General features: G+C 44.2%; 1 protein-coding gene across 4 annotated transcripts in view; it reads left to right on the top strand.

Annotated features, from left to right (window-relative positions):
* The window catches only part of c1qtnf12 (C1q and TNF related 12), an 87,282-nt gene extending 67,645 nt beyond the window's left edge, over positions 1-19,637 (top strand). For 3 of the 4 annotated variants that reach the window (XM_070860329.1, XM_070860328.1, XM_070860331.1), the window contains 3 exons: positions 1,299-1,389; positions 12,119-12,197; positions 19,096-19,637. In XM_070860329.1, the coding sequence (XP_070716430.1) occupies positions 1,299-1,389; positions 12,119-12,197; positions 19,096-19,194 (269 nt within the window). In that variant the 3' untranslated portion in view covers positions 19,195-19,637. Of the gene's footprint in view, positions 1-1,298; positions 1,390-12,118; positions 12,198-13,501; positions 13,630-19,095 lie in introns of all 4 variants that reach the window. The other variant, XM_070860330.1, reaches the window with a different exon arrangement.
* The last annotated feature ends 4,544 nt before the right edge of the window (positions 19,638-24,181 follow it).

Consider the following 24,181-nt stretch of genomic DNA (forward strand, 5'->3'; position numbering starts at 1 on the left):
GTGGCCAACGAGCTGGAAGGGGACGAGAATGCTGCCAAACGAAGGGCGATCCTCCTAACTGTCTGTGGGGCAACAACCTATGGTCTCATGAAGAATCTCCTAGCTCCGGCAAAACCAACAACTAAATCCTATGAAGAATTGTGTATGCTGGTCCGGGAGCACCTAAATCCTAAGGAAAGCGTTTTGATGGCGTGATATCGGTTCTACACGTGTCAACGGTTGGAGGGCCAGGAGGTGGCGAGCTATGTCGCCGAACTAAGGTGTCTTGCAGGACATTGCGAATTTGAGGGATTCCTAGAACAAATGCTCAGAGACTTTTTTGTACTGGGCATTGGCCATGAGGCAATACTTCGCAAACTGTTAAGCATTGAATCTCCGAATCTAAGTAAAGCCATAACGATAGCCCAGGCATTTATGTCCACCAGCGACAACACCAAGCAGATTTTGCAGAGTAAAGAAGTTTCAGCCAGTACTGTGAATAAAGTAACGTCGTTTTCGAGCAGAAATATACATGGCAGAACGTAGACACCGGCTGCTGCTGCACGACCTCAGATGACCCAGAGTCCACCAGCAATCGATAATGCAAGGCAGTTAACACCTTGTTGGCACTGTGGAAGTGATCATCGGCCCCATCAATGCCACTTCAAGCACTATGCGTGCAACGATTGCAGAACAATGGGACACCTCCAGCGAATGTGCAGGCGAGTCGCAAACCCTGCAAACCACCATGTCGCAGTGTCGGAAAATATAAGGGCGAATGAGATAGATATTTGAGAGAGTGGGCGATTGAGGGCTATTTGTTTCTGGGACTAGGACGGGTTAAGATGATGCACAAATAGGTTTCTTTAGGGCTGTAGCTGTCTGGCTCTGGGGAACAGGTACCAGGCAAAGACGAGGCACATTCCTCCAAGGAAAGAAAATCAGAGGGCGAGTCCCTCCCCCACATTGCTTTCATTATCCCCTAACATTGAGGAACATTGATAGAGATCTTGGAGCAGACTGTGAGTCTACATTATGGAGACACTGTCTTATAGAATCTCGTAGACAATGTTAATGAAAGATAATTGTGGCAGACTCACCGTCTCCCTCCATGAGTTTAGATCAAGCGGGGGATTTTGTTTACATCGCGATTTCTTGCTTGCATATCGAAAAAAGTACAAGAACTCAGCTCCTGAGCTGATGGTTCCATTTTCATTAAAAGAAATCGAGATATGTCTTTTTTTTTAAACAATGGCACAGTGTATCGAATTCGAAATGATCTTTATCATATGATGGATTTTTCATTCCCTCCACCCTAGATCATAGTGAAATGAAGAGCAAAGGACCACTTCGTCCGAGAGATAATGTGCGAGTTCTCATTTGTATCGAGTCCCTCTGCCAACGGAATACGTAAGCGCTCAAACTCTCTTCGAATTTACTCTGCTGATTATTGGCTTGCACGTCTCCTCAATTCTTGGGAAGGTACAGACAGACTAACCAAATGAATGAAGTTCATTCTCACAAAGGCCATTGTTGTTCAGTGATGTGATGTGGCTTGAAACTTAGAAAACAGGCTGAGGGGGATATACAAACCAAAGTAAGAACGTTCTCTTTATACCAGCGGGGTTTGCAATGCCCTTTGTGACACTGAGGTTCCATTTGCTCTGATAACTTTTTAGTTCATGTGTCCACAGAAAATTCCATTGTGCACTTTTTAATGCAGTGGTTGACCTGCTCGTTTTATAATCTTTTTTAAAAAAGGATTTAATTGGTGTATACATTAAATAAATAGATTCTCTTACTTTGTAATTTGAGTCTTTTCTACTCTTGTTACTCCCAAGTTTTTTTTTCAACTTTTGTGCTTTGAAGCGGGGCCTTCTTAACCCAGGGTCTACGGCCCCCTAAGATTGCTGGGGTTCCGCAAGTTGGTTTGTCCCATCCGTCAATATACAGAGGGGACATTTATGGCATAAACGTCAGTCGTCTCCCCTGTATATTGAGACGAGTGGAATAGTCTCTGCGATACAAAGAGTACGCATGCGCAGTCTGTTCAGGGTCTTGCTGTTGGACAGTGTGTGTGAGGTTAGACAAGTCTCTTGGTGTGTCACTGACTTTTACGGGGTACTTATCGTATTTATCGGGGTACGTTTTTTTTTTGGATCCAGCCCTAATCGCTTCCGCGTTCATAAGCCACTCGCCGCTTTTCCACAATAGTGGCTGTTATAAGTTCTCTTCCGGGGGGATTCAAAGCCGAGTTGGGGGTGAGGAAATGCCCGAGGGAGTCGGTCGTTGCGAGGGCCGAGGTAGCACGAGCCTTCCTTCCGACCCTCTGCTTTCCGCTGGCACGCAGCCGCCCTGGGCCGCTTGGAACCGCTCTCGCCGTTTGAAAAGAGACCGTTTTTCTCCTGGTGCTCGAGACAGGGCAGAGGCGCCAAAAGTGGAGAGTGGGGGGGAAGGGAAAGGAAGAGGGAAGGGCTGACTCTCCCTTTCAGCTGTGGCTCAGTGGGTAGCACCTTCCCCTCTGAGTCAGAAGGTTGAGGGTTCAAGTCCTAGGCTGACACTCCGCTGCAGTACTGAGGGAGTGCTGCACTGTCTGAGGTGCCTTCTTTCAGATAAGACGTTAATCCGAGGCCCTGTCTGTTCTCAGGTGGATGTAAAAGATCCCATGGCACTATTTGAAAAAAAGAGCAGGAGAGTTTCCCCTGTGTCCTGGCCAATATTTATCCCTCAATCAACATAACAAAAACACATTATCTGGTCATTATCACATTGCTGTTTGTGGGAGCTTGCTGTGCACAAATTGGATGCTGCGTTCCCCATATTACAACAGTGACTACACTCCAATTGGCTGCAAAGCATTTTGAGACATCCAGTGGCCGTGAATGGCACTATATAAATGCAGGTCTTTCAATGTCTTCAGTCTGAGTTAATAAAATAGCTGAAGGCATTATCACAATTGTTAGTTCTCACCAGCAACAAATTTCACATTGAGTAAGTAAAACAAAAATCATAGTAAGTATATTTGCTTAGTTGCATAACTAATTTTTGTACAGAAAAAATACTTGTGTTCTAAGAACATAAGAAATAGAAGCAGGAGTAGGCCATTCTGCCCCACGCCCCATTCAATAAGATCATGGCTGATCTTCTACCTCAACTCCACTTTCCTGCACTGCCCCTTGATTCCCTTAATATCTAAAAATCTGTCGACCTCTGTCTTGAATATACTCATCGACTTAGTATCCACAGCCCTCTGGGGTAGAGAATTCCAAAGATTCACCACCCTCTGAGTGAAGAAATTTCTCCTCATCTCAGTCCTAAATGGCTGACCCCTTATTCTGAGATTGGCCCCTGGTTGTAGACTTCCAGCCAGGGGAAACATCCTCCCTGCATCAACCCTGTCAAGCCCTGTAAGAATGTTGTATGTTTCAATGAGATCACCTCGTTCTTCTAAACTCTAGAGAATATAGGCCTAGCCTGCTCAATCTCTCTTCATAGGACAATCCCCCCATCTCAGGAATCAGTCTGCTGAACTTTTGTTGCACTCCCTCTTTGGCAAGTATATCCTTCCTTAGGTAAGGAGACCAAAACTGTATACAATACTCCAGGTGTGGTCTCACCAGGGCCCTATATAATTGCAGTAAGACATCTTTACTCTTATACTCAAATCCTCTTGTAATAAAGGCTAACATACCATTTGCTTTCTTAATTGCTTGCTGTGCCTGCATGTTAACTTTCAGTGATTCATTTACAAGGTCCCTCTGAACACCAACATTTCCCAATCTCTCACTATTTAAAAAATACTCCGCTTTTCTATTTTTCCTACCAAAGTAGATAACTTCATATTTCTCCACATTATATTCTATTTGCCATGTCCTTGCCCACTCACTTAGCCTGTCTATATCCCCTTGAAGCCTCTTTGCATCCTCCTCACAACTTAAATTCCCACCTAGCTTTGTATCTTCAGCAAACTTGGATATATTACATTTGGTCCCCTCATCCAAATCATTGATATCGATTGCGAATAGCTGGGGCCCAAGCACCGATCCTTGCACTAGTTACAGCCTGCCAACTCGAAAATGTCCTGTTTATTCCTACTCTCTGTTTTCTGTCCGTTAACCAATCCTCAATCAATGCTAGTATATTAGCCCCAATCCCATGAGCCCTAATTTTGTTTAATAACCTCTTATGTGGCACCTTATCGAATGCCTTCTGAAAATTCAAATACACCACATCCCGAATAGATAAGGTTCCCCCTTATCTATTCTGCTAGTTACAACCTCAAAAAACTTAACAGATTTGTCAAACATGATTTCCCTTTCATAAATCCGTGTTGACTGCCCAATCCTATTATTATTTTCTAAGTTATCACGTCCTTAATAATAGATTCTAGCATTTTCCCTATTACTGATGTCAGGCTAACTGGTCTGCAGTTCCCCGTTTTCTCTCCCTCCTTTCTTAAATAGTGGGAATTACATTTGCTACCTTCCAATCCGCGGGAACCATTCTAGAATCTATAGAATTTTGGAAGATGACAACCAATGCATCCACTCTTTCTATAGCCACCACTTCAAAACCCTAGGATGTAGGCCAGCAGGTCCAGGGGATTTATTGGCTTTCAGTCCCACTAATTTGTCCAGTACATTTTTTTACTAATACTAATTTCTGTCAGTTCCTCATTCTTACTAGACGCTTGGTTCTCCACTATTTCCGGGAGTTTTTTTGTGAAGATAGACACAAAGTATTTGTTTAATTTCTGTGCCATTTCCTTATTCCTCATTATAATTTCTTCTGTGTTTTGCAGGGGGTCTGTGGAATTTTGATACTATGGGGGGGAGGGCGGGCTTCGGAAGCAAAAAGGTTGAGAACCCCTGATTTAGAGCTCTGTTTTAGCGGAGTCTCAACTCCTGCCTTTGAGTATCTTCACTTGCTTTGATATTTCGGTTAAACTATCAGTAACCTGCCCAGGATAAGGAACTGTTCCATCAATTCCTGAATATCTCCCACTTTTGATAAACGTCATAACTTCTGATCTCTTTTTAGGTTTAAATCATTAAGCAAATTTATTTTACAAAAGATAAAAAAAGGGCATAAATAAATTGCGCAGCAGAATCCTTCTATATAGCTCCTTTAATAGTAAAAACAATAAAAGGTTGACTTCTAATGTTAAACCAACCTTTTGGTGTTTCTTTTCTTGGATTTCGTACCATTATGCAAGCTCATTCTGGCTTAAGCTGCTCTCTCGGAAATTCCAAGGCAACCAGGGCTGAACCGGTTCCCCTGAAAGAACATGTGATTCTGATGGAAAACCAGCGCGATGGGCCACACGGGAAATTTCCTGATTTGCCGTATGGCCAATCTGCCCCTGAACTAACTTCCAAGATTCAAAGACTTGAGTAGCAGGCACATTCCACAATAACAGGCCGGCTTACATTTAATCGGACAAATCATACATTTTGTTTAACTGTAGCTTGGCTTCTCCCTGCTGCTCAAATAACCGACCGAAAGCTGAAACATTTGTGTTGTGCTAAGCGTGGTATGACAGTCCGACTTAGGCCAGCTTTTCAAAATCCTTGTGCATTGTGACTGGATTTAAAGGTACAGCCATCACATAGAAACATAGAAAATAGGTGCAGGAGTAGGCCATTCGGCCTTCGATCCTGCACCACCATTCAATAAGATCATGGCTGATCATTCACCTCAGTACCCCTTTCCTGCTTTCTCTCCATACCCCTTGATCCCTTTAGACATAAGGACCATATCTAACTCCCTCTTGAATATATCTAACGAATTGGCATCAACAACTCTTCTGCGGTAGAGAATTCCACAGGTTCACAACTCCCTGAGTGAAGAAGTTTCTCCTCATCTCGGTCCTAAATGGCTTACCCCTTAAAGAGGTGACATGATAGGTCCAAGTCAGCATGGATTTGTGAAAGGGAAATCATGCTTGACAAATCTTCTGGAATTTTTTGAGGATGTTTCCAGTAGAGTGGACAAGGGAGAACCAGTTGATGTGGTATATTTGGACTTTCAGAAGGCTTTCGACAAGGTCCCACACAAGAGATTAATGTGCAAAGTTAAAGCACATGGGATTGGGGGTAGTGTGCTGACGTGGATTGAGAACTGGTTGTCAGACAGGAAGCAAAGAGTAGGAGTAAATAGGTACTTTTCAGAATGGCAGGCAGTGACTAGTGGGGTACCGCAAGGTTCTGTGCTGGGGCCCCAGCTGTTTACATTGTACATTAATGATTTAGACGAGGGGATTAAATGTAGTATCTCCAAATTTGCGGATGACACTAAGTTGGGTGGCAGTGTGAGCTGCGAGGAGAATGCTATGAGGCTGCAGAGCGACTTGGATAGGTTAGGTGAGTGGGCAAATGCATGGCAGATGAAGTATAATGTGGATAAATGTGAGGTTATCCACTTTGGTGGTAAAAACAGAGAGACGGACTATTATCTAAATGGTGACAGATTAGGAAAAGAGGAGGTGCAACGAGACCTGGGTGTCATGGTACATCAGTCATTGAAGGTTGGCATGCAGGTACAGCAGGCGGTTAAGAAAGCAAATGGCATGTTGGCCTTCATAGCGAGGGGATTTGAGTACAGGGGCAGGGAGGTGTTGCTACAGTTGTACAGGGCCTTGATGAGGCCACACCTGGAGTATTGTGTACAGTTTTGGTCTCCTAACCTGAGGAAGGACATTCTTGCTATTGAGGGAGTGCAGCGAAGGTTCACCAGACTGATTCCCGGGATGGCGGGACTGACCTATCAAGAAAGACTGGATCAACTGGGCTTATATTCACTGGAGTTCAGAAGTATGAGAGGGGACCTCATAGAAACGTTTAAAATTCTGATGGGTTTAGACAGGTTAGATGCAGGAAGAATGTTCCCAATGTTGGGGAAGTCCAGAACCAGGGGTCACAGTATAAGGATAAGGGGTAAGCCATTTAGGACCGAGATGAGGAGAAACTTCTTCACCCAGAGAGTGGTGAACCTGTGGAATTCTCTACCACAGAAAGTTGTTGAGGCCAATTCACTAAATATATTCAAAAAGGAGTTAGATGAAGTCCTTACTACTAGGGGGATCAAGGGGTATGGCGAGAAAGCAGGAATGGGGTACTGAAGTTGCATGTTCAGCCATGAACTCATTGAATGGCGGTGCAGGCTAGAAGGGCCGAATGGCCTACTCCTGCACCTATTTTCTATGTTTCTATCCTTAGACTGTGAACCCTGGTTCTGGACTTCCCTAACATCAGGAACATTCTTCCTGCATCTAACCTGTTCAGTCCCGTCAGAATTTTATATGTTTCTATGAGATCCCCTCTCATTCTTCTAAACTCCAGTGAATACAGGCCCAATCGATCCAGTCTCTCCTCATATGTCAGTCCTGCCATCTCAGGAATCAGTCTGGTGAACCTTCGCTGCACTCCTTCAATAGCAAGAACGTCCTTCCTCAGATTAGGAGACCAAAACTGAACACAATATTTCAGGTGAGGCCTCACCAAGGCCCTGTAAAACTGCAGTAAGACCTCCCTGCTCCTATACTCAAATCCCCTAGCTATGAAGGCCAACATACCATTTCCCTTCTTCACCGCCTGCTGTACCTGCATGCCAACTTTCAATGACTGATGTACCATGACACCCAGGTCTCGTTGCACCTCCCCTTTTCCTAATCTGCCGCCATTCAGATAATATTCTGCCTTCACGTTTTTGCCACTAAAGTGGACAACCTCACATTTATCCACATTATACTGCATCTGCCATGCATTTGCCCACTCACCTAACCTGTCCAAGTCACCCTGCAGCCTCTTAGCATCCTCCTCAGAGCTAACACCGCCATCCAGCTTAGTGTCATCTGCAAACTTGGAGATATTACACTCAATTCCTTCATCCAAATCATTAATGTATACTGTAAGGAGCTGGGGTTCCAGCACTGAGCCCTGCGGCTCCCCACTAGTCACTGCCTGTCTTTCTGAAAAAGACCCGTTTATCCCAACTCTCTGCTTCCTGTCTGCGAACTACTTCTCTATCCACGTCAGTACATTACCCCCAATACCATGTGCTTTAATGTTGCACAACAATCTCTTGTGTGGAACCTTGTCAAAAGCTTTTTGAAAGTCCAAATACACCACATCTATTGGTTCTCCCTTGTCCACTTGTTACATCCTCAAAAAATTCTAGAAGATTTGTCAAGCATGATATCCCTTTCATAAATCCATGCTGACTTGGACCGATCCTATTATTGCTTTCCAAATGCGCTGTTAGTACATCTTTTAATAATTGATTCCAACATTTTCCCCACTACCGATGTCAGGCTAACCGGTCTATAATTCCCTGTTTTCTCTCTCCCTCCTTTTTTTAAAAAGTGGTGTTACATTAGCTACCCTCCAGTCCATAGGAACTGATCCAGAGTCGATAGACTGTTGGAAAATGATCACCAATGCATCCACTATTTCTAGGGCCACTTCCTTAAGTACTCTGGGATGCAGACTATCAGGCCCTGGGGATTTATCGGCCTTCAATCCCATCAATTTCCCGAACACAATTTCCTGACTAATAAGGACTTCCTTCAGTTCTTCCTTCTCGCTAGATGCTCTGTCTCCTAGTATTTCCGGAAGGTTATTCTTATCTTCCTTCGTGAAGACAGAACCAAATTATTTGTTCAATTGGTCTGCCATTTCTCTGTTCCCCATTATAAATTCACCTGATTCTGACTGCATGGGACCTATGTTTGTCTTCACTAATCTCTTTCTTTTCACATATCTATAGAAGCTTTTGCAGTCAGTTTTTATGTTCCCAGCAAGCTTTCTCTCGTACTCTATTTTCCCCGTCAAAATTAGACCAAAAAAATCCTTTTAGTTATTGGAAGCAACCAACTTACTTATTGTGGTTTCCCGTCAACTAGCTCAGTCAGTAGCCATCTCACTTCTGAACCAGCCAATTGTGGGTCTGCGCCCCACTCCAAGGCCGGAATTTTCACCTAAAGAAACGGGGTGGGTTTGGAGCGTGGGTCAGTTAAATTGTTAAAGTGGAATTCCCGACTTGATCCCGCCCACTTCCGGTTTTGACAGGGGCGGGACAGGAGCAGCAGCCAACCTGCTCCTCGGGGGCAGAATTTCAATTTAAATATTATAATGAGGCTGAAAGCCTCTTTTCTAACCTCCATTTTGAACTTCTCTATATATGGACGGGTTGCACACAATTCGTGAAACCCAGCAGTTAAAGCAAGTCGGGGACTGTTAGATCCAGGAGGTAAGTAGCTTTATACCTACATCCAGGGTCCCAACTATACCCACCCACCACGATCGGAGACCCCCCCATGAGGCCTCCCTCACCCCACCGATGATGCAGAGGCCAGCCACAATCCTCCGGTGGCCGGCCCCGATCCTCTCTTCCCCCCGCCCCCCCCCATGTCATTCTCCCAGCCGATCCCCAAACCCCCATCCCAGATCTTCCCCTTCTGTGATCCCCGACCAAGCCAGCCGATCCCCGACACCAGCCCTCTGAACCCTCCCCTGGACCGACCCCTCGCTCACTTTCCGCATCTGCAGGCCTACCTGCCCGCAGTCAGTCAGCCTCTCAATCTGGCTGGCTACAGGTGGGACACCAAGGCCTCAGATCTAAATCAGGCCCTGCCGTTAAAGTCAGCAGGGCCTGCGGGAAGTCTGGCCTCCCGGATTTTCCCGCCCACCTTGGAGGCCCCGCCCCAACCCGCCTCCCTGGAGAAAATTCCAGTCCAAGACGTTAGTTAATAATCTAGGCTGATGCCCCTGGAGTAGTGAGGGAGTGTTATATTATTAGGCGAGCTGTCCTTTGGCTGAGATGTTAAACATAGTTGCTTTGTTGGACATTAAAACTTTCAGTATCTGCAGCTCAGCAGGGAGTGTTCCAGCCAACATTCCACCCTCGACCTTCATCTCCAGAAATGCGCATTGTTTTTTGTGGCATCATGTTATCTACAAAATGGTGGCTTAGTTTGTCTTCATAACAAGCACTTCAAGGTAATTCACTGACAAAAACTTTTCAGAATATCAAAGCCGCTATGTCTCCTGTTCCTTCTGCCCTTCCAAAGTGGCTAGACTTGATGGTATACCCATCAACATCATAGGCAGTCCCTTGAAATCGAGGAAGACTTGCTTCCACTCTAAAAGTGAGTTCTCAGGTGGCTGTACAGTCCAATGCGGGAATTACAGTCGCTGTCACAGGTGGGGCAGACACTGGTTGAAGGAAAGGGTGGGTGGGGAGTCTGGTTTGCCGCACGCTCCTTCCGCTGTCTGTGCTTGGTTTCTGCATGCTCTCGGTGACGAGACTCGAGGTGCTCAGCGCCCTCCCGGATGCTCTTCATGCACTTTGGGCGGTCCCAGGACAGGGACTCCCAGGTGCCGGTGTCTTCTCCCTGTGGCTGAAGAACTCCTCCCAGAGTCACAATGCGGATTCCCTCCACTAAGGGGTACAATGGACATGATCTTCACCGCGCGACAACTGCAAGAGAAATGCAGGGAACAGTACCAACCCTTGTACATGCTATACCCAGACTATCGTGGGCAATACAAAATTAACAATTTGTGTAAGCTATCTCTTTTAATTCATCCCTCAAACCCTGCCAGCTCTGTCTGGCACTTTCAAAGAAAGATAAAGGAAGAACTTGCATTCATATGGCCCCTTTCATGGACCTTAGGACGTCCCAAAACACTTCACAGCCAATGAAGTACTTTTGAACTGTGGTCACTGTTATAATGTAGGGAACTGCAACAGCCATTTTGCACACAACAAGATCCAACAAACACCAATGAGATAAATCCTCACTGCAATGCCACTTGCCACGCACTCTTTAACTGCCAGCCTTGCCCTCATTTACTAATCTGTGTGTACTTCTCACTGTGCTCCCAGTGACTGGAATATATCACGTGCTGCCACGTGATCTCCTCATCCTCAGTGGCCAGAAGAATACACTTTCTATGAGTGTGCAGCTCAAGCTATGAAACACTGGACAAATTGATTGAACATTAAACAGGAAATGAACAGGAGCAAATACATGCAGATTTATTAATAATCATTACAAACTTCACTGCTCTCAAATAGTCAAGAACACCAAAGTCATTTTTCTCGCGCTAACCCTCAACATCAATCTGACCTCACGTCTTACATGGCAATGCACTACCCCACAGCTCTCTGACTTGCTAGTGTGCCCTTGATTGCCCCAGACTGACTGCTGTTTGGTAGCAACACAGCCAAGATATAGCTCCAGGTTTCTTTTGAGATGTCCCGGAACAAAAGGAGTTTACAAACTTGTCTTTCTCTGAAGTATGTTTGATAATCAGCCGTTCACAGGACCCAAAATGGCGTTTGCCCCCAAAATACAGCTGCCAAACAAAGAGGGACTGTAGGAAACCCCACAAGATGCTTTTATTGCAATTGCATAGTTTCAATTCATGGATCTGTTCCTAACTTTGAATGACCTGTTAGATGGGCCTCCATCCAAGTGCTACAATAGCAGCAGTCAACCTACGCATATCAACCAATCTAGGAGGTCTATTTTTTGCCGCCTTCAGAAATAGCTCGCAGTAACTTTTTCGCCCTAAGCGGCTGTGACCAACAATGTGATAGAATCCAAAATAATCGATCATGGACCAAAATGCTTCATTTTTGCCATACTTACCTATGGGCCAATCATATAAAACACCTGGCTCTAGGTTTTGTATTTTATAAGGAATGATTCTGAAGCCAGCCATGCCGATTATAAATGTGAATTGATCTTTTATTTTTTTTATGCTGAACATCAAAAGTTTAACATAATTATACAGGAATCTGACCTTTACTATGCCTGTAGACACTGGCATTTTGTATTAAGTGCTAGGGATAATATTTGAACAGTGAAGTTCGTTTACACAGTCGCTTTCCCTCTTTTTTCTCTCACAATCCTCATTTTTATTCCCAGTATATTACTCCCTTCCCAGATTTTCCTTCATTCTTTAGATTTCCCTACATATGGGAAATATTTTATTCTCCAGTAACAATACATTTGTTTATTTTTTTAAGCCAATTTGTGTTATAATTGCAAGTCTACTGATTGCTTCATTCTATTTTAATTTACTTTTAATGGCATAATGAGGTGAACTTTTACCTTTTTGTTTCACCTCAGCTCCCTCGAAGTTATAGTTGGACTGGAGAGCAACAGCAAAGTATTCACAGTCTATGTGCACGGGCTGCTTCAGTTACAGGTCAGTACACACCGGTAATATAGGATTACCTGTACAAACTTCACCGAGTCGACTACTTGCGCGACAATCCAGTAATTCCATTCCTGTAAGCTTGGTTCAAATCCACACAGGCAAACGGAACACAATATTTGTACCTTTCGCAATTGTTGCGAGTCTCAAGACAAAAAAAAAATGATTATTAAAGCACGACATGCAAGTTACTTCAGCCACGAGAGATTGGACTGGAAATACTATGGCCGAGAGCACTGGACCATTGGTAACATCCATTCTGACATGAAAAATCAGGCACTGCAGGGGTTTCCAAACCAGCATTCCCTCTGAGTGTCACTCCTCATTGGGAACATCCTGGTGCGGACCAAAGTGGTCCTCATTATTGACACAGTTGCAACTTGTATTCCAGCCCCTTGAGATAAAGGCCAACATTCCATTTGACTTTTTGATTACTGTTTGTACCTGTGCACTACCTTTTAGTGATTTGTGTACATGGACACCCAAAGCCCTTTGCGCCTCCGCAGTTTCTAGTCTCACTGTTAATAAAATATTCCGATTTGTCTTTTTTGGATCCAAGATTATTATTTTTTGTAGGACTGAGTTGAAATTACACAAACAAAGTGCCTTCATAAATTTGATTTTGTATAGCTCAATGACGGTTATGTTAGTATTTAAGTCCTGGCCAATATTTATTTCTCAATCAACATAACAAAAACAGGTTATCTGGTCATTATCACATTGCTGTTTGTGGGAGCTTGCTGTGCGCAATTGGCTGCCGCGTTTCCTACATTACAACAGTGACTACTCTTCAAAAAGTACTTCATTGGCTGTAAATCGCTTTGGGATGCCCTGAGGTTGTGAAAGGTGCTATATAAATGCAAGTCTTTTCAATATTATGTGAATGGGTTAATCATTTTTTTTTAAATGGCTGGCCCAACCAGACTGATATCTCAGCAGACCCATACTAGGAAACATTAAAGCAAGTGGACAGAGTTATTTAAAAACAAAAATCAACAACAAAAAAATTACGGTAGAGGAAAGTTTGCAACAATGATAAATCTTGCAATTGGAGACTGCAAGGGCAGGCAATGTTGAGTGCACAAAGGAGGCCACATTAGATAAATCCCAAAGTTAATTTGCCTCAGATATGTGTTGTTGAAAGATATATATTGATGTGTCTGAATTAAAAAATCAGTTAAATCGTATTGTTCATATCGTATCATTCGTAAGAAGATTTGAAGCCCTACAGATGAAACCGTTTGAGGCTGCAACAGCAAATCCACCTTTAATCTGCTTTGCTGCGGATCCTTTAGCAGATACACAGCATTGGATTCGTTCTGCATGAGGAGTCTGCGAATCAAGCATCAACAAATCAAATATCAACACCATATTATTTTGAAAGATGACAATATGAACTGAATACCCCATAGAACGCTGATGAGTAAGTAAATACACATTGTCTGGGTCAGATTTCTGTGTCCTCTCACCCATATGGCGATCGAGGTACAACGTGTCAGTTCATCGCCAATGTTATGGTTTTGGCTTTGACTGTAAACCAGCCTCTGTCGAGGTGGAAGCCTTAAGAAATGATAAGGAATACTAGGGACTGGATTTTCCCTATGTTGCTGCCTCTGTTCGCACCCCGGAGGGGCGGTAATGGAGGCAAGGATGATTTCCGGGCAGAGATGAAATGGCCAATGCACTTTCATCCTGAGGGGCTTGCCCTGAAACACGGGCAACCTTGAGTGAATGGAGTTGGGCTTCGTTGCTTAACGGGATTTGCCAATTATCTTGGGTGAGATCAAGAGTCATAAGTTACTTATAAGGGCTGGATTTTCGGGTTCTGGTCATTTCGGGACGGTAATGGCGGCGGGGCGGTAAAGTTTGTGCCGGGAAATTATTTGTGTCCGCAGTCACAAAATTAGCCATCTTGGTCCTGAGAGTGGGGCGGGGCGCTAAGGGAGGCATTGCATACCTTTTAGGGCGCAAGGCCGGCTGAGCAACTGAAAATCCGTTGCTAAAGAGTAGGCCTCGGAACGCCCTAAGAGAGACTTCCATGGGGGGAAAAAAACACATAAAAAACATTCCCAATGCCTTGCCTATCCCACATTAGGATAAATCGCAAAGATAAAAATAAACAAAACAATCAAACTTACCTCATTCATTACTTACTTCACTCACCACCGCCGGGACAGCTCTGACTGCCTGGTTTTCCAGGCGGTCCCACTACGGGATGCTAGAGGGTCAACGTCAATCAAAAATCGGTGCGCTGTCGAAACCAGTGACTATCCACACCGGCTCGACGCTCCTGGGCGGTGCTACTTAACACCACCATAAAACCGGCAACTCATTTCCTGGCTGGGAGCTGGCCACCCTCCCTGAAATCATCCCTGTCTCCATTACCATCCCTCCAGGGCACGAACAGAGGCGCCAACATAGGGAAAATACAGCCCCAGGTATTCCTTGCCTTTTCTTAAGGATCGCTTCTATTCAACGTATCAGATGTGCAGTAGCTGTGGGAATCCACACAGAACCATGCTTTTCCAGTCAGCCAGTAATTTGTTTTGCGTCGCCTGCAATAGGCCTGTCGAGTACTTCCAGGGTATAGTGTTGGACCCACACCAGGATTTCTGTTCATTTTGCATAATCCCAAGAACTTGCAAACTTGGTTAAGGCATCCCTCAACTTCAACACATATTCTACTGCATTTTTTATTTCCATCACTTAAAGGTAAGTGGTTTTATACGGGGATAAAAATGTTAGGAGAGACTACAAAGGCTGCTATTATTTTCAATGTATATTTTGACCTTTGAAAAAGTTGTTTGGGTAGCAAAAAATGTCAGACAAAAGCAGCCTATCACAGCCACTGGCAGTGCGGGCCGATGGTGCACGTTAGCTCATGTGTCCTTGCAGCAGAGGCCACAGCTCTGCTTCTGTCTGTTTGGTGACCCAAACTCTTTGATTCCAGTTCCATACCAGCCGTTGCCAGGTAGGTGAGCCTCTGCCTGTAAATGTGGGTGCAAGGGTAGTGGCTAATGGGTGCAGTCTGATCTGTTTGGCACCTGCAAACCCCCCCCCCCCTGCTTATTACTTGTCCTCTTTCTCCAAAGAGAAACATATGTACAAGTGGATTCCCATTGGGAAACTCAACATCTCAATATTCCAATGACCCCAGCCATGTCCCTCAAAAAAAGTATATATATTCTCCTTCAGTGGTGCGGGCCACTTCCAATGGGGCCCAATTTCAGCTGTCTGGAAGCCAGGATTCCTGAACTCACTTAATGTCGTGGCCTTTAGATGTGCTGGGTCCTAATTGAGCCTAGCAAGCAGAAACTTCCGTTGACATTTGCATTGTCCTTTCCCTGGCATGTCGGAAACTCCCGGAAACCAGGCCAACATCCCCAGCATCGAAGCACTGACCACACTCGACCAACTCCGTTGGACGGGCCACATTGTCCGCATGTCTGACACGAGACTCCCTAAGCAGGCATTCTACTCGGAACTGCTACACAACAGGTGAGCCCCAGGTGGGCAGAGGAAACGTTTCAAGGACACCCTCAAAGCCTCCTTGATAAAATGCAACATCCCCACCGACACCTGGGAGTCCCTGGCCAAAGACCGCCCTAAGTGGAAGAAGAGCATCCGGGAGGGCGCTGAGCACCTCGAGTCTCATCGCCGAGAGCATGCAGAAACCAAGCGCAGGCAGCAGAAGGAGCGTGCGGCAAACCAGACTCCCCGCCCACCCTTTCCTTCAATGACTGTCTGTCCCACCTACGACAGAGACTGTCATTCCCGTATTGGACTGTTCAGTCACCTAAGAACTCACTTTTAGAGTGGAAGCAAGTCTTCCTCGATTTCGAGGGACTGCCCATGATGATGATGACGATGGGAAACCGGTGGGAATCCCCCCCGCTCCCCCCCTCTCCACTACATGGATTTTCAAGGCCACGAGTTTACATCCCCAAAGCGCTGGTAAAAGTCTCAAAATAGCAAGTAATGAAAATTACTTGAGCCTAGCAAGCATAAACTTCCCACATTACAACTGGTGGTCGTGAAAGGCACTATAAAAATGCAAGTCTTCCTCTCTTTTTTTTTTAGAGAGAAACAGAAGTGGATGAATCGAGAAATTATAGACATTCCAATGCAGAAGGAGGGTATTCAGCCCACGGAGCCTGCATGGTGCTATCTCTTCAACTGGAACCATCTATTTGAAACCAGTTTCCTTGCTCTTTCCCATTATCTTCTGTTCATTTTCAAATATGTATCCAATGATATTTTCATTTCTGCCGCAATAGTCATTTGTGGCAAAGCATTCCGTGTTTTCATAACCTTCTATGTGAAAACAGCGGAGGAGGTTTCAAGGCTTCCTACCCAGTGGAATCACCCCCCCCATCCCTCCTAATGTTCTCGGAATAGGTGGCTGAAGCCAGAGCACGGCTAATTTAGGTATTTAAATTGGGGTCCTATGATGTCAATAGGATCACAATACCACTTAAGGACTGAATTGGTGGTCCAGCCAAAGAGGAGCCCAAAGGTAAGTACATTTGGTTCCCCGCCCCCCCCCCCCCCACCTTTATCCGGGCCTGGAGGTTGGATGGACTGCCCGATATCGACAGGTTGCCATAGGCACATGTTTTGGCTCGCAGCCCGCCAGCACTGTGTTCATGCAGTCCAGTTTTCCAAATGGACCGGATCTCCAATCGCCACCATTGTGCATCCTGCCAGCTACCCGAATACTGCAGAGGGGAAAATCTACCTCAGTTCTTCCACCTTCCCTCTTTGCTGTACATCTTGTTCCCAATTCACCAACCAGCGGAAACAAGCTTTCACTATTCATTCTCTCAAAAACTTTCAGAATTTTGAAAACCTTGATTTGATCCCCCATAAATTTCCCTGTTCCAGTGAAACCTTTTTCAGAAACTTAGCCTCTCATTTTGATAACATTATCATGATTTTCCCTGGATGATTTCCACAGCTCTAAGATATTTTCTATAATGGGATGCCCAGGAGTCCAGCTGTGGCCTAATTAATGTCTTGTATAAATTCAATATCACTTTCTTGTCTTATTTTCAATGCCAGTATGCACAAAGCCCAGAATCTCATTTGCATTTTTATTGGTCTTTTCTTGCCCTTTCCTTTAAAACATATGATTCTGCACCCCTTGAGCTCCCTGTTTCTTTACTCTATTAAGAATCTTACTTTTTAAGGCTTACTTTGCTTCACTATTCTTTGTCGCCCACAATTAACTGCTTCACATTTCTCTGCATTGAACTGCATCAGCCACCTAGCTGCCCACCCCACTGAACTGTTTAAGTCTTTCTGCAACTTCTTGTATTCTTCTCTACAGTTTGCTAGTCGCACTAATTTGGTATCGTCAACACACTTTGATCCCATTCCTCTTGTGCCTATGTTCAAATTATCTATCAAGAGAAAATAAAAAAAGTTCCAGAACACATCGATGAGGAATCCCCACAATCCGAATAATATTCATTTACTTTTAGGGTCATGGAGACAGGAGTGTAGCTGTACTTGTGGCTACTGGTATCCGTCTCTGGCTGCTGGTATCGGGGCCTCTGGCTGCTGGGCTCAGTCTGTGGCTATTTGTTCATGGGATGTGGGCGTCGCTGGCAAGGCCAGCATTTATTGCCCATCCCTAGCTGACATTTAGAAGATGATGGTGAGCCGCCTTCTTGAACTGCTGCAGTCCGTGTGGTGAAGGTGCTCCCACAGTACTGTTAGGGAGGGCAATTGTCGGGAGACCGGGCGCTTCAGGAAGATGCTAAAATGGTGAGGTAACCGAGGTAAGTTTGGAAAAAAAATTTGAATCTCTCTGATTTTTTCCCCCTTTGTTTTCCCACTTTTTCCCCCTTGAGATCGATCAGCCCGGCACTCTGCTGCAGTGTATCGGGCTGGATCGCGGCTGCCACCGAGAAGGTAAGTCTTTGCAGAGCCTGCAGCGATGGCCCTTCCCTTTAAGGAAGGGAAGGAATATTCCGACACGACAGCTCTGCACGGCCCATTGTGCAATGCTGCACAAGTACCGCCCCACCTGCTGCTTCTTGCGCTTGATTTAGTGCGCCACTTCCTTCCTGGATCACAGGCGCGATTTTTTTTTAAGTTTGGAAACATTAGCACTTTGCGCTAATTTTTAGAACTTTTAAAAGTTGGCGTCCCAAACAGGGCACCCTCGAATTTCTGCCCCTTGCAGTTTTAACCAATTGTCCGCATACAGCTCCACAAGGTGATGCCTGATGCCTTATTCTGCAACTTGATTTAGTTTTCAGTGTTCCAAGCATCACTAGGAAAGGTCTACTGGCTTTACAAAAGCTTAGCAATTCACTGACTGCTTGCATGCTGCAATGCCCTACATGAACTGCAAGGGCTTTCACTACATCAATGTGCAGCGGCTTTGAGAATGTTGATGCATAAATATAACCTTAAATGCCTGCTTCCTGGAAGCTCGTATAATGTCTTCGAGGCAATTTTCTGGTCCACCATTATGTTAAAGAGAAAGAAGATTGATTGCTGGGAGACTAAGAGTACCATTTTCAGCCATGGTCCCTGTGTGCCAATCACCAACAGAGGTTGAGGGCAAATCCACTCCTGCAACTACCAAGGTAATTATTGAATTGAGGTCCTTAAACATCACCTCAGGGCCTAGAATTCCCTCCATGGCTGGTGAACTGCTGAAATGTGCTGTGACTGTACTTCTGCCTGCTGGTCTGACACCGTTCAAATCAACTTCATTTTAATTGGAAATTTCCCTTAACTGAGGTTTGAATAATTTAATCTGTGATTCGGATATCAATGGTATAAAGAGGTTTTTGTTTTGTTCAGTAAAGGCTACTTGCACCTGGCAGAAACTGTACCACATCTCAGCTGAAGGTGTTTTTTCTGTGTTTTCCAGGCTGGACAATATACCTCCATATTCGTGGACAACAGTGCAGGAGCATCAATATCCATCCAGAGTGGATCAGACTTTATGGGCATTCTCGTTGGTGTATAGCAAGTCGTATTCTGTTAAGAAGAAACCAACTCTAACTTTATTAGAATCTCAATCCTTTTTTTTAAAAAAAAAAATCAGAGATGGAATTATTCATATAACTGTTGATGTGAAGAAAAACTGGTGGGATTTTACTGTCAACAGTTGCTACCTTTGTACCCTAGCCATCTATTCTTTTCATCAGCTTTAAGAAATCCATATTTCATTAGAACTGTTTTACTTCAAAAGCATACACAATGCCGCCCTTAATGGCAAGTTTTCATCTGCACCACTGGACTGCAATGTGCTAAGGTGATTGTGCCTAACTTTCATTCAGACATTACAGCAGAAAGGCTAAACGAGAGCTGCACGGTCAAGCTGTCATTACCTTGCTTTTGGTATTAAAAAGTTCCTCACAGCAACAAAAACATTAATTTTATTGATTAAATATCATTGTAATATTGGAATGTTGATTCTGTGTTATTGTATACTGAACGATGTAGTATCTTGTGGCTCAGAGCTGCCCCACAATTTTGAGATGCTTAAGTCGACACACAGTTCTCGGATGTCGTTGGTATGGCCTTTGGACTTACTAGCACACCTAGGAACTGCACAGGAACGCGAAACAGAAGAAAACTTGCACCTGGGAGTACAGGAGAAAAAACGTATATTACACACAGGAGCTTGAACTAAACGTACATTACATGTTGGTGACAAATTGTAGTTTGCAAAGCAAATGTCTAGTTTAAAGAGCTCTTAAGTAACTACAGAGATTGAGATTTAGTTGTGAGGGATGCAACCATGTATAAAGAGTTGAGGGAACACAAGGGGCAGTTCCTGGAGTTGGAAGTGGAGCTGCAAGTAAGCTTTATTCTCGATGGGGATCTAGGATATTTCCCTCCAAAATTTAGATTTGTGTCATTTTGGTGTAATTTCAAATGTTTTTGAAGCTATCTTTTGACATATTACATCTACCTATCCATATATATAAGATATTTTAAATCTTGCGTATTGTGTATACCCCATTGGAACCTTGCTATGTAAACAATTGCAATGGGAACGCCAATGTTACATTTACCGATAACTATTACCTGTAATGCCACAAGTTGGTACTCAAATGGAAATTCCACTGTTAAAAGAGACTATATTACCTGTCACACCATTAGGTGACACTATTATCTGTTCCCCACAAATCACTCAAAATGCTTTCTGAAAAAATATCCTCTACCATTTTTCCTTAATAATTGAAATTACTAATGTCCATAATAAGATTGCAAACAATTTTTTTTAAAATGAAAGATGACATATTTCACTATTTGCCCACTGAATTGTGTTTTTAATACCTGCATTAAAGTTTTTTTACCTCAAGGCGTTAGCAACTGGATAATTTTACCTCACAACGGTTAGAGATTTGAATCACAGCTATGTATTTAGGCTTGTGTGGAGCAGAAACACCAGCATAGACCATTTGGGTCGAATGGCCTATTTCTGTGCTGTAAACTTGATATAATTCTTATCATGTATATCTTGCAGTTTCGCAGCATGTAATCTGTGCATCAACGAGAGTTGAAAGATAGAAGGGGTGTGGTCCCCTCACCATTAGAAGATTTGAGAGTTTTCTTTTTTCAAAAAAATCTTTGAAACCAATAATTGAATTCTCGGGCAAATAAGAACATAAGAAATAGCAGGCGTAGGCCCTATGGCCCCTTGAGCCTGCTCTGCCATTCAATAAGATCATGGCTGATCATCACCTCAACTTCACTTTCCCGCCCGATCTCCATATCCCTTAATTCCCCTAGACTCCAACAATCTTATCTATCTCAGCCTTGAATATACTCAGAGACTCAGCATCCACAGCCCTCTGGGATAGAGAATTCCAAAGATTCACAACCCTCTGAATGAAGAAATTCCTCCTCATCTCTGTCTTAAATGGCTGGTGTTTTTTTTAATCTCCATGGATTAACAATTGCAATAAATAATATTCCCCTAAATGTTTACCTTAGAGATAAGGTTGCTGCTGCCACTCCAATAAATTTAAATTGTCACCCGCTTCCCTCAACTTGCTGAAATAGCTGCCAGTTACCCTATGAATAACAAAAGGGGGCAATCCATTGCTCCATTCTCATTTGGAAAGCTAATAACTGTAAAGCAGCATGGCCTCCAGCTCACTGTGAGAAACATAGACATCGACAGCACAGAAGGAGGCCATTTCGGCCCTTCGTGTCCACACCAGCTGACAAAGAGCCACACGGCCCTCGGTCAGCAGCCCTCAAGGTTACGTATAAACGTATGAACAATGACGGAAAGGTAAAGAGCATCTGGCCCAACCAGTCCACCCCACACAACTGCGACACCCCTTACACTGAAACATTCTACACTCCACCCCAACCGGAGCCATGTGATCTCCTGGGAGAGGCAAAAACCAGATAAAAACCCAGGCCAATTGGGGAAAAATAAAGCGGGTAAAATTCCTCTACAACCCATCCAGACGATTGAAACTAGTCCAGGAGATCACCCTGGGCGTATTCGATTCCCTGCAGTACTTACCATCGTAACTGCGCCCCAGGACATTTGCTAGCAATATGTCAAAAGTGTGTCGTGTGCACAACCTCCTATTGTCACACTTACTGAGTCACAATCTTGTCACGGAGTCATGCTTCTGCTTTGAGACACTTGAACCTGGATTTTAGCCTAATCCATCCAGCGGGAATGGAAGGTAAAATCAGGCGGGCTGTAGAATGGGCATCTGACCCAAACCCGTTCCCATTGGGCAGATGAGGGTAAAATCGAGCTTTATTTTCAAGCTCACTGCTTCTACTTAGCTGTGATTGGCTAGTTCTTCTCATGGTGACCTCTCAGCTCCATTCTGTCTCCCAACTCTGGTGCAAGATTTAAGTCTAACTTTCAGCATTTTAATTCTTTCTTCAGCCTTCCGATGGCCTGCAAGTTCTGGGTCGGATGCAATGTTTAAAATATCTTTCTTCAGCTGAGCTGGTCTGGGCCTACAAGGATTTCCAGCGGCCTGCTGGGAAAAGCGGTTCATTTATTTTCTTTGGCCAAGGCAGCCGGCAGCCTTGTGCCCCAGGCCGTCGGCCCTGGGCACAGAAAGTTGTTGAGGCCAATTCGTTAGATATATTCAAAAGGGAGTTAGATGTGGCCTTCGTGGCTAAAGGGATCAAGGGGTATGGAGAGAAAGCAGGAATGGGGTACTGAAATGCATGATTAGCCATGATCATATTGAATGGTGGTGCAGGCACGAAGGGCCGAATAGCCTACTCCTGCACCTATTTTCTATGGGCTGGAAACAGCATTTACATTTTTGTTTTCTGAGACGGCTTTGGCCTCAGGTTTCCAGCCATGGTGTTTGACGGTGCACAAACATTCCATCAACAAGTTTAATGTTGGTGCAAAGCTGAGAGCTTGCAGAATGTCAATTGGGTGTGAAGTAAGTCTGAAGTGAAGCAGAATGAGACTGGCTCCTCCAGTGAATCTCACTCTGCTCCGTCACAGTGTCAGGTTGGACTCTGACGCCAGATTCAAGCTGCGTTATAAATGCAGCATCGATATGTAAGGAACCTGCTTTGCACGAATGCTGCAGTTGCATTGTAAGCAAGACGACTTTGTGCTGATACTGCAGTTGTAAATGCTTCTTAAATTTCATTGTCAGCTTTGTGCCGACCTTGTCCCTAAGTACAGTGGTTTCAATTTTATCTTCAGTCATGAGACAGTCTGCCTGCAAATTCCCAGTTAGGAACACAGGTTCGGGTTTTTTTCCTGGACGTGAGCTGGCCTCGTGCCCAGGGTCTCAGCCAGGAGTGAGCCAAGCTGGGAACAGCGTTTAAAAATTGTTCTTCAGCCCTGAGCCAGCCTTGCCCCAAGTCTCCGACTGTACAGAGTCCTTTCAAAGAAGGTCGTCGAACAAATTTCTGTTTTTCTACTTTTGTAACTGGGAATTGCAAACATCCATTGTCTGAAGTGTTATTGAAGCAGGGAATGGAAAGAGAAATTCTGTTTGTGTTTAAGACCCCTGTTTTTTAAGGTCGCCTCTATTATTTACATTTTTAGATCCTGCTCTAGTGTTTGTTTCTAAGTCGCTCTCTGTTTGTTTCTAAGTCTGCCTGTTTGTTTCTAAGTCTCTCTGATTGTTTCTAAGTCTCTGCTTGTTTCTAAGTTCTTCTCTGCTGCTGGTGTTTCAGTCTACCTCTGGGTTTTAAGTCCTGTTAAATCCTGCTCTCAACTCTCTCAAACTCCACGACTCCCTGCCTGCCACCGCGCTCCATTTCATTGACCCCATTTACCGGCCCTCTATTCTGGTGCCCCCTCCCCACAAACCCCTCTCCCCAAACTCCCACATTCCAAGACAAGCTCTAAGATCCCATAACCACACTGCACTTCTCCCAGTTCCAGCGTCGGCCTCCAACAACTCCCACACAATCACACGTTACTCCCACATCCTGTTTCTTTCAAAGTGTTTTCGGAAAAAAAAGAAACTCTTAGATTCTTACAGGATGAGGGCACAGCTTCTGTTGACCCACTAATTACATGCTGCGAAACTCTGCAACCAACACAGAAAGCTCTTAAATACCCAGGATTCTGAGACCGGATGAGGCCTTAAAGCTCAAAACTTTAATGGAAGTATTTATAAGGCACACAAGAAAATGCAGTGGGTAATTTTAATAATAAAATACATAATTTTAAAATTTAGTTTTAAACTTCAGTCTGGACATTATAAATTTCAGCTCCTGTGAAAAAAGTGACGGCTGAAAGTTCTTTAGAAAAGCATTTTTGGGAGATTCAATTGGTTCACCAACAAAGAGTTCAAGGCAACTGTTTACACACAGGAATTCAATTATATATGTTTACATCTCAAATATCAATGTTAAATGTCGACATAAAATTGTGATAAAATCATGACCAGCAGAAAGTGAAGTTGGGGACAGGAAGTCTATGTAAAGAGTGCGGCATATAACACGACTAGGGTGTGCAGACATAATTCAGTTTTGATTTAAAA

This window comes from Pristiophorus japonicus, chromosome 18 (assembly GCF_044704955.1).
Source record: "Pristiophorus japonicus isolate sPriJap1 chromosome 18, sPriJap1.hap1, whole genome shotgun sequence".
Classification (NCBI taxonomy): domain Eukaryota; kingdom Metazoa; phylum Chordata; class Chondrichthyes; family Pristiophoridae; genus Pristiophorus; species Pristiophorus japonicus.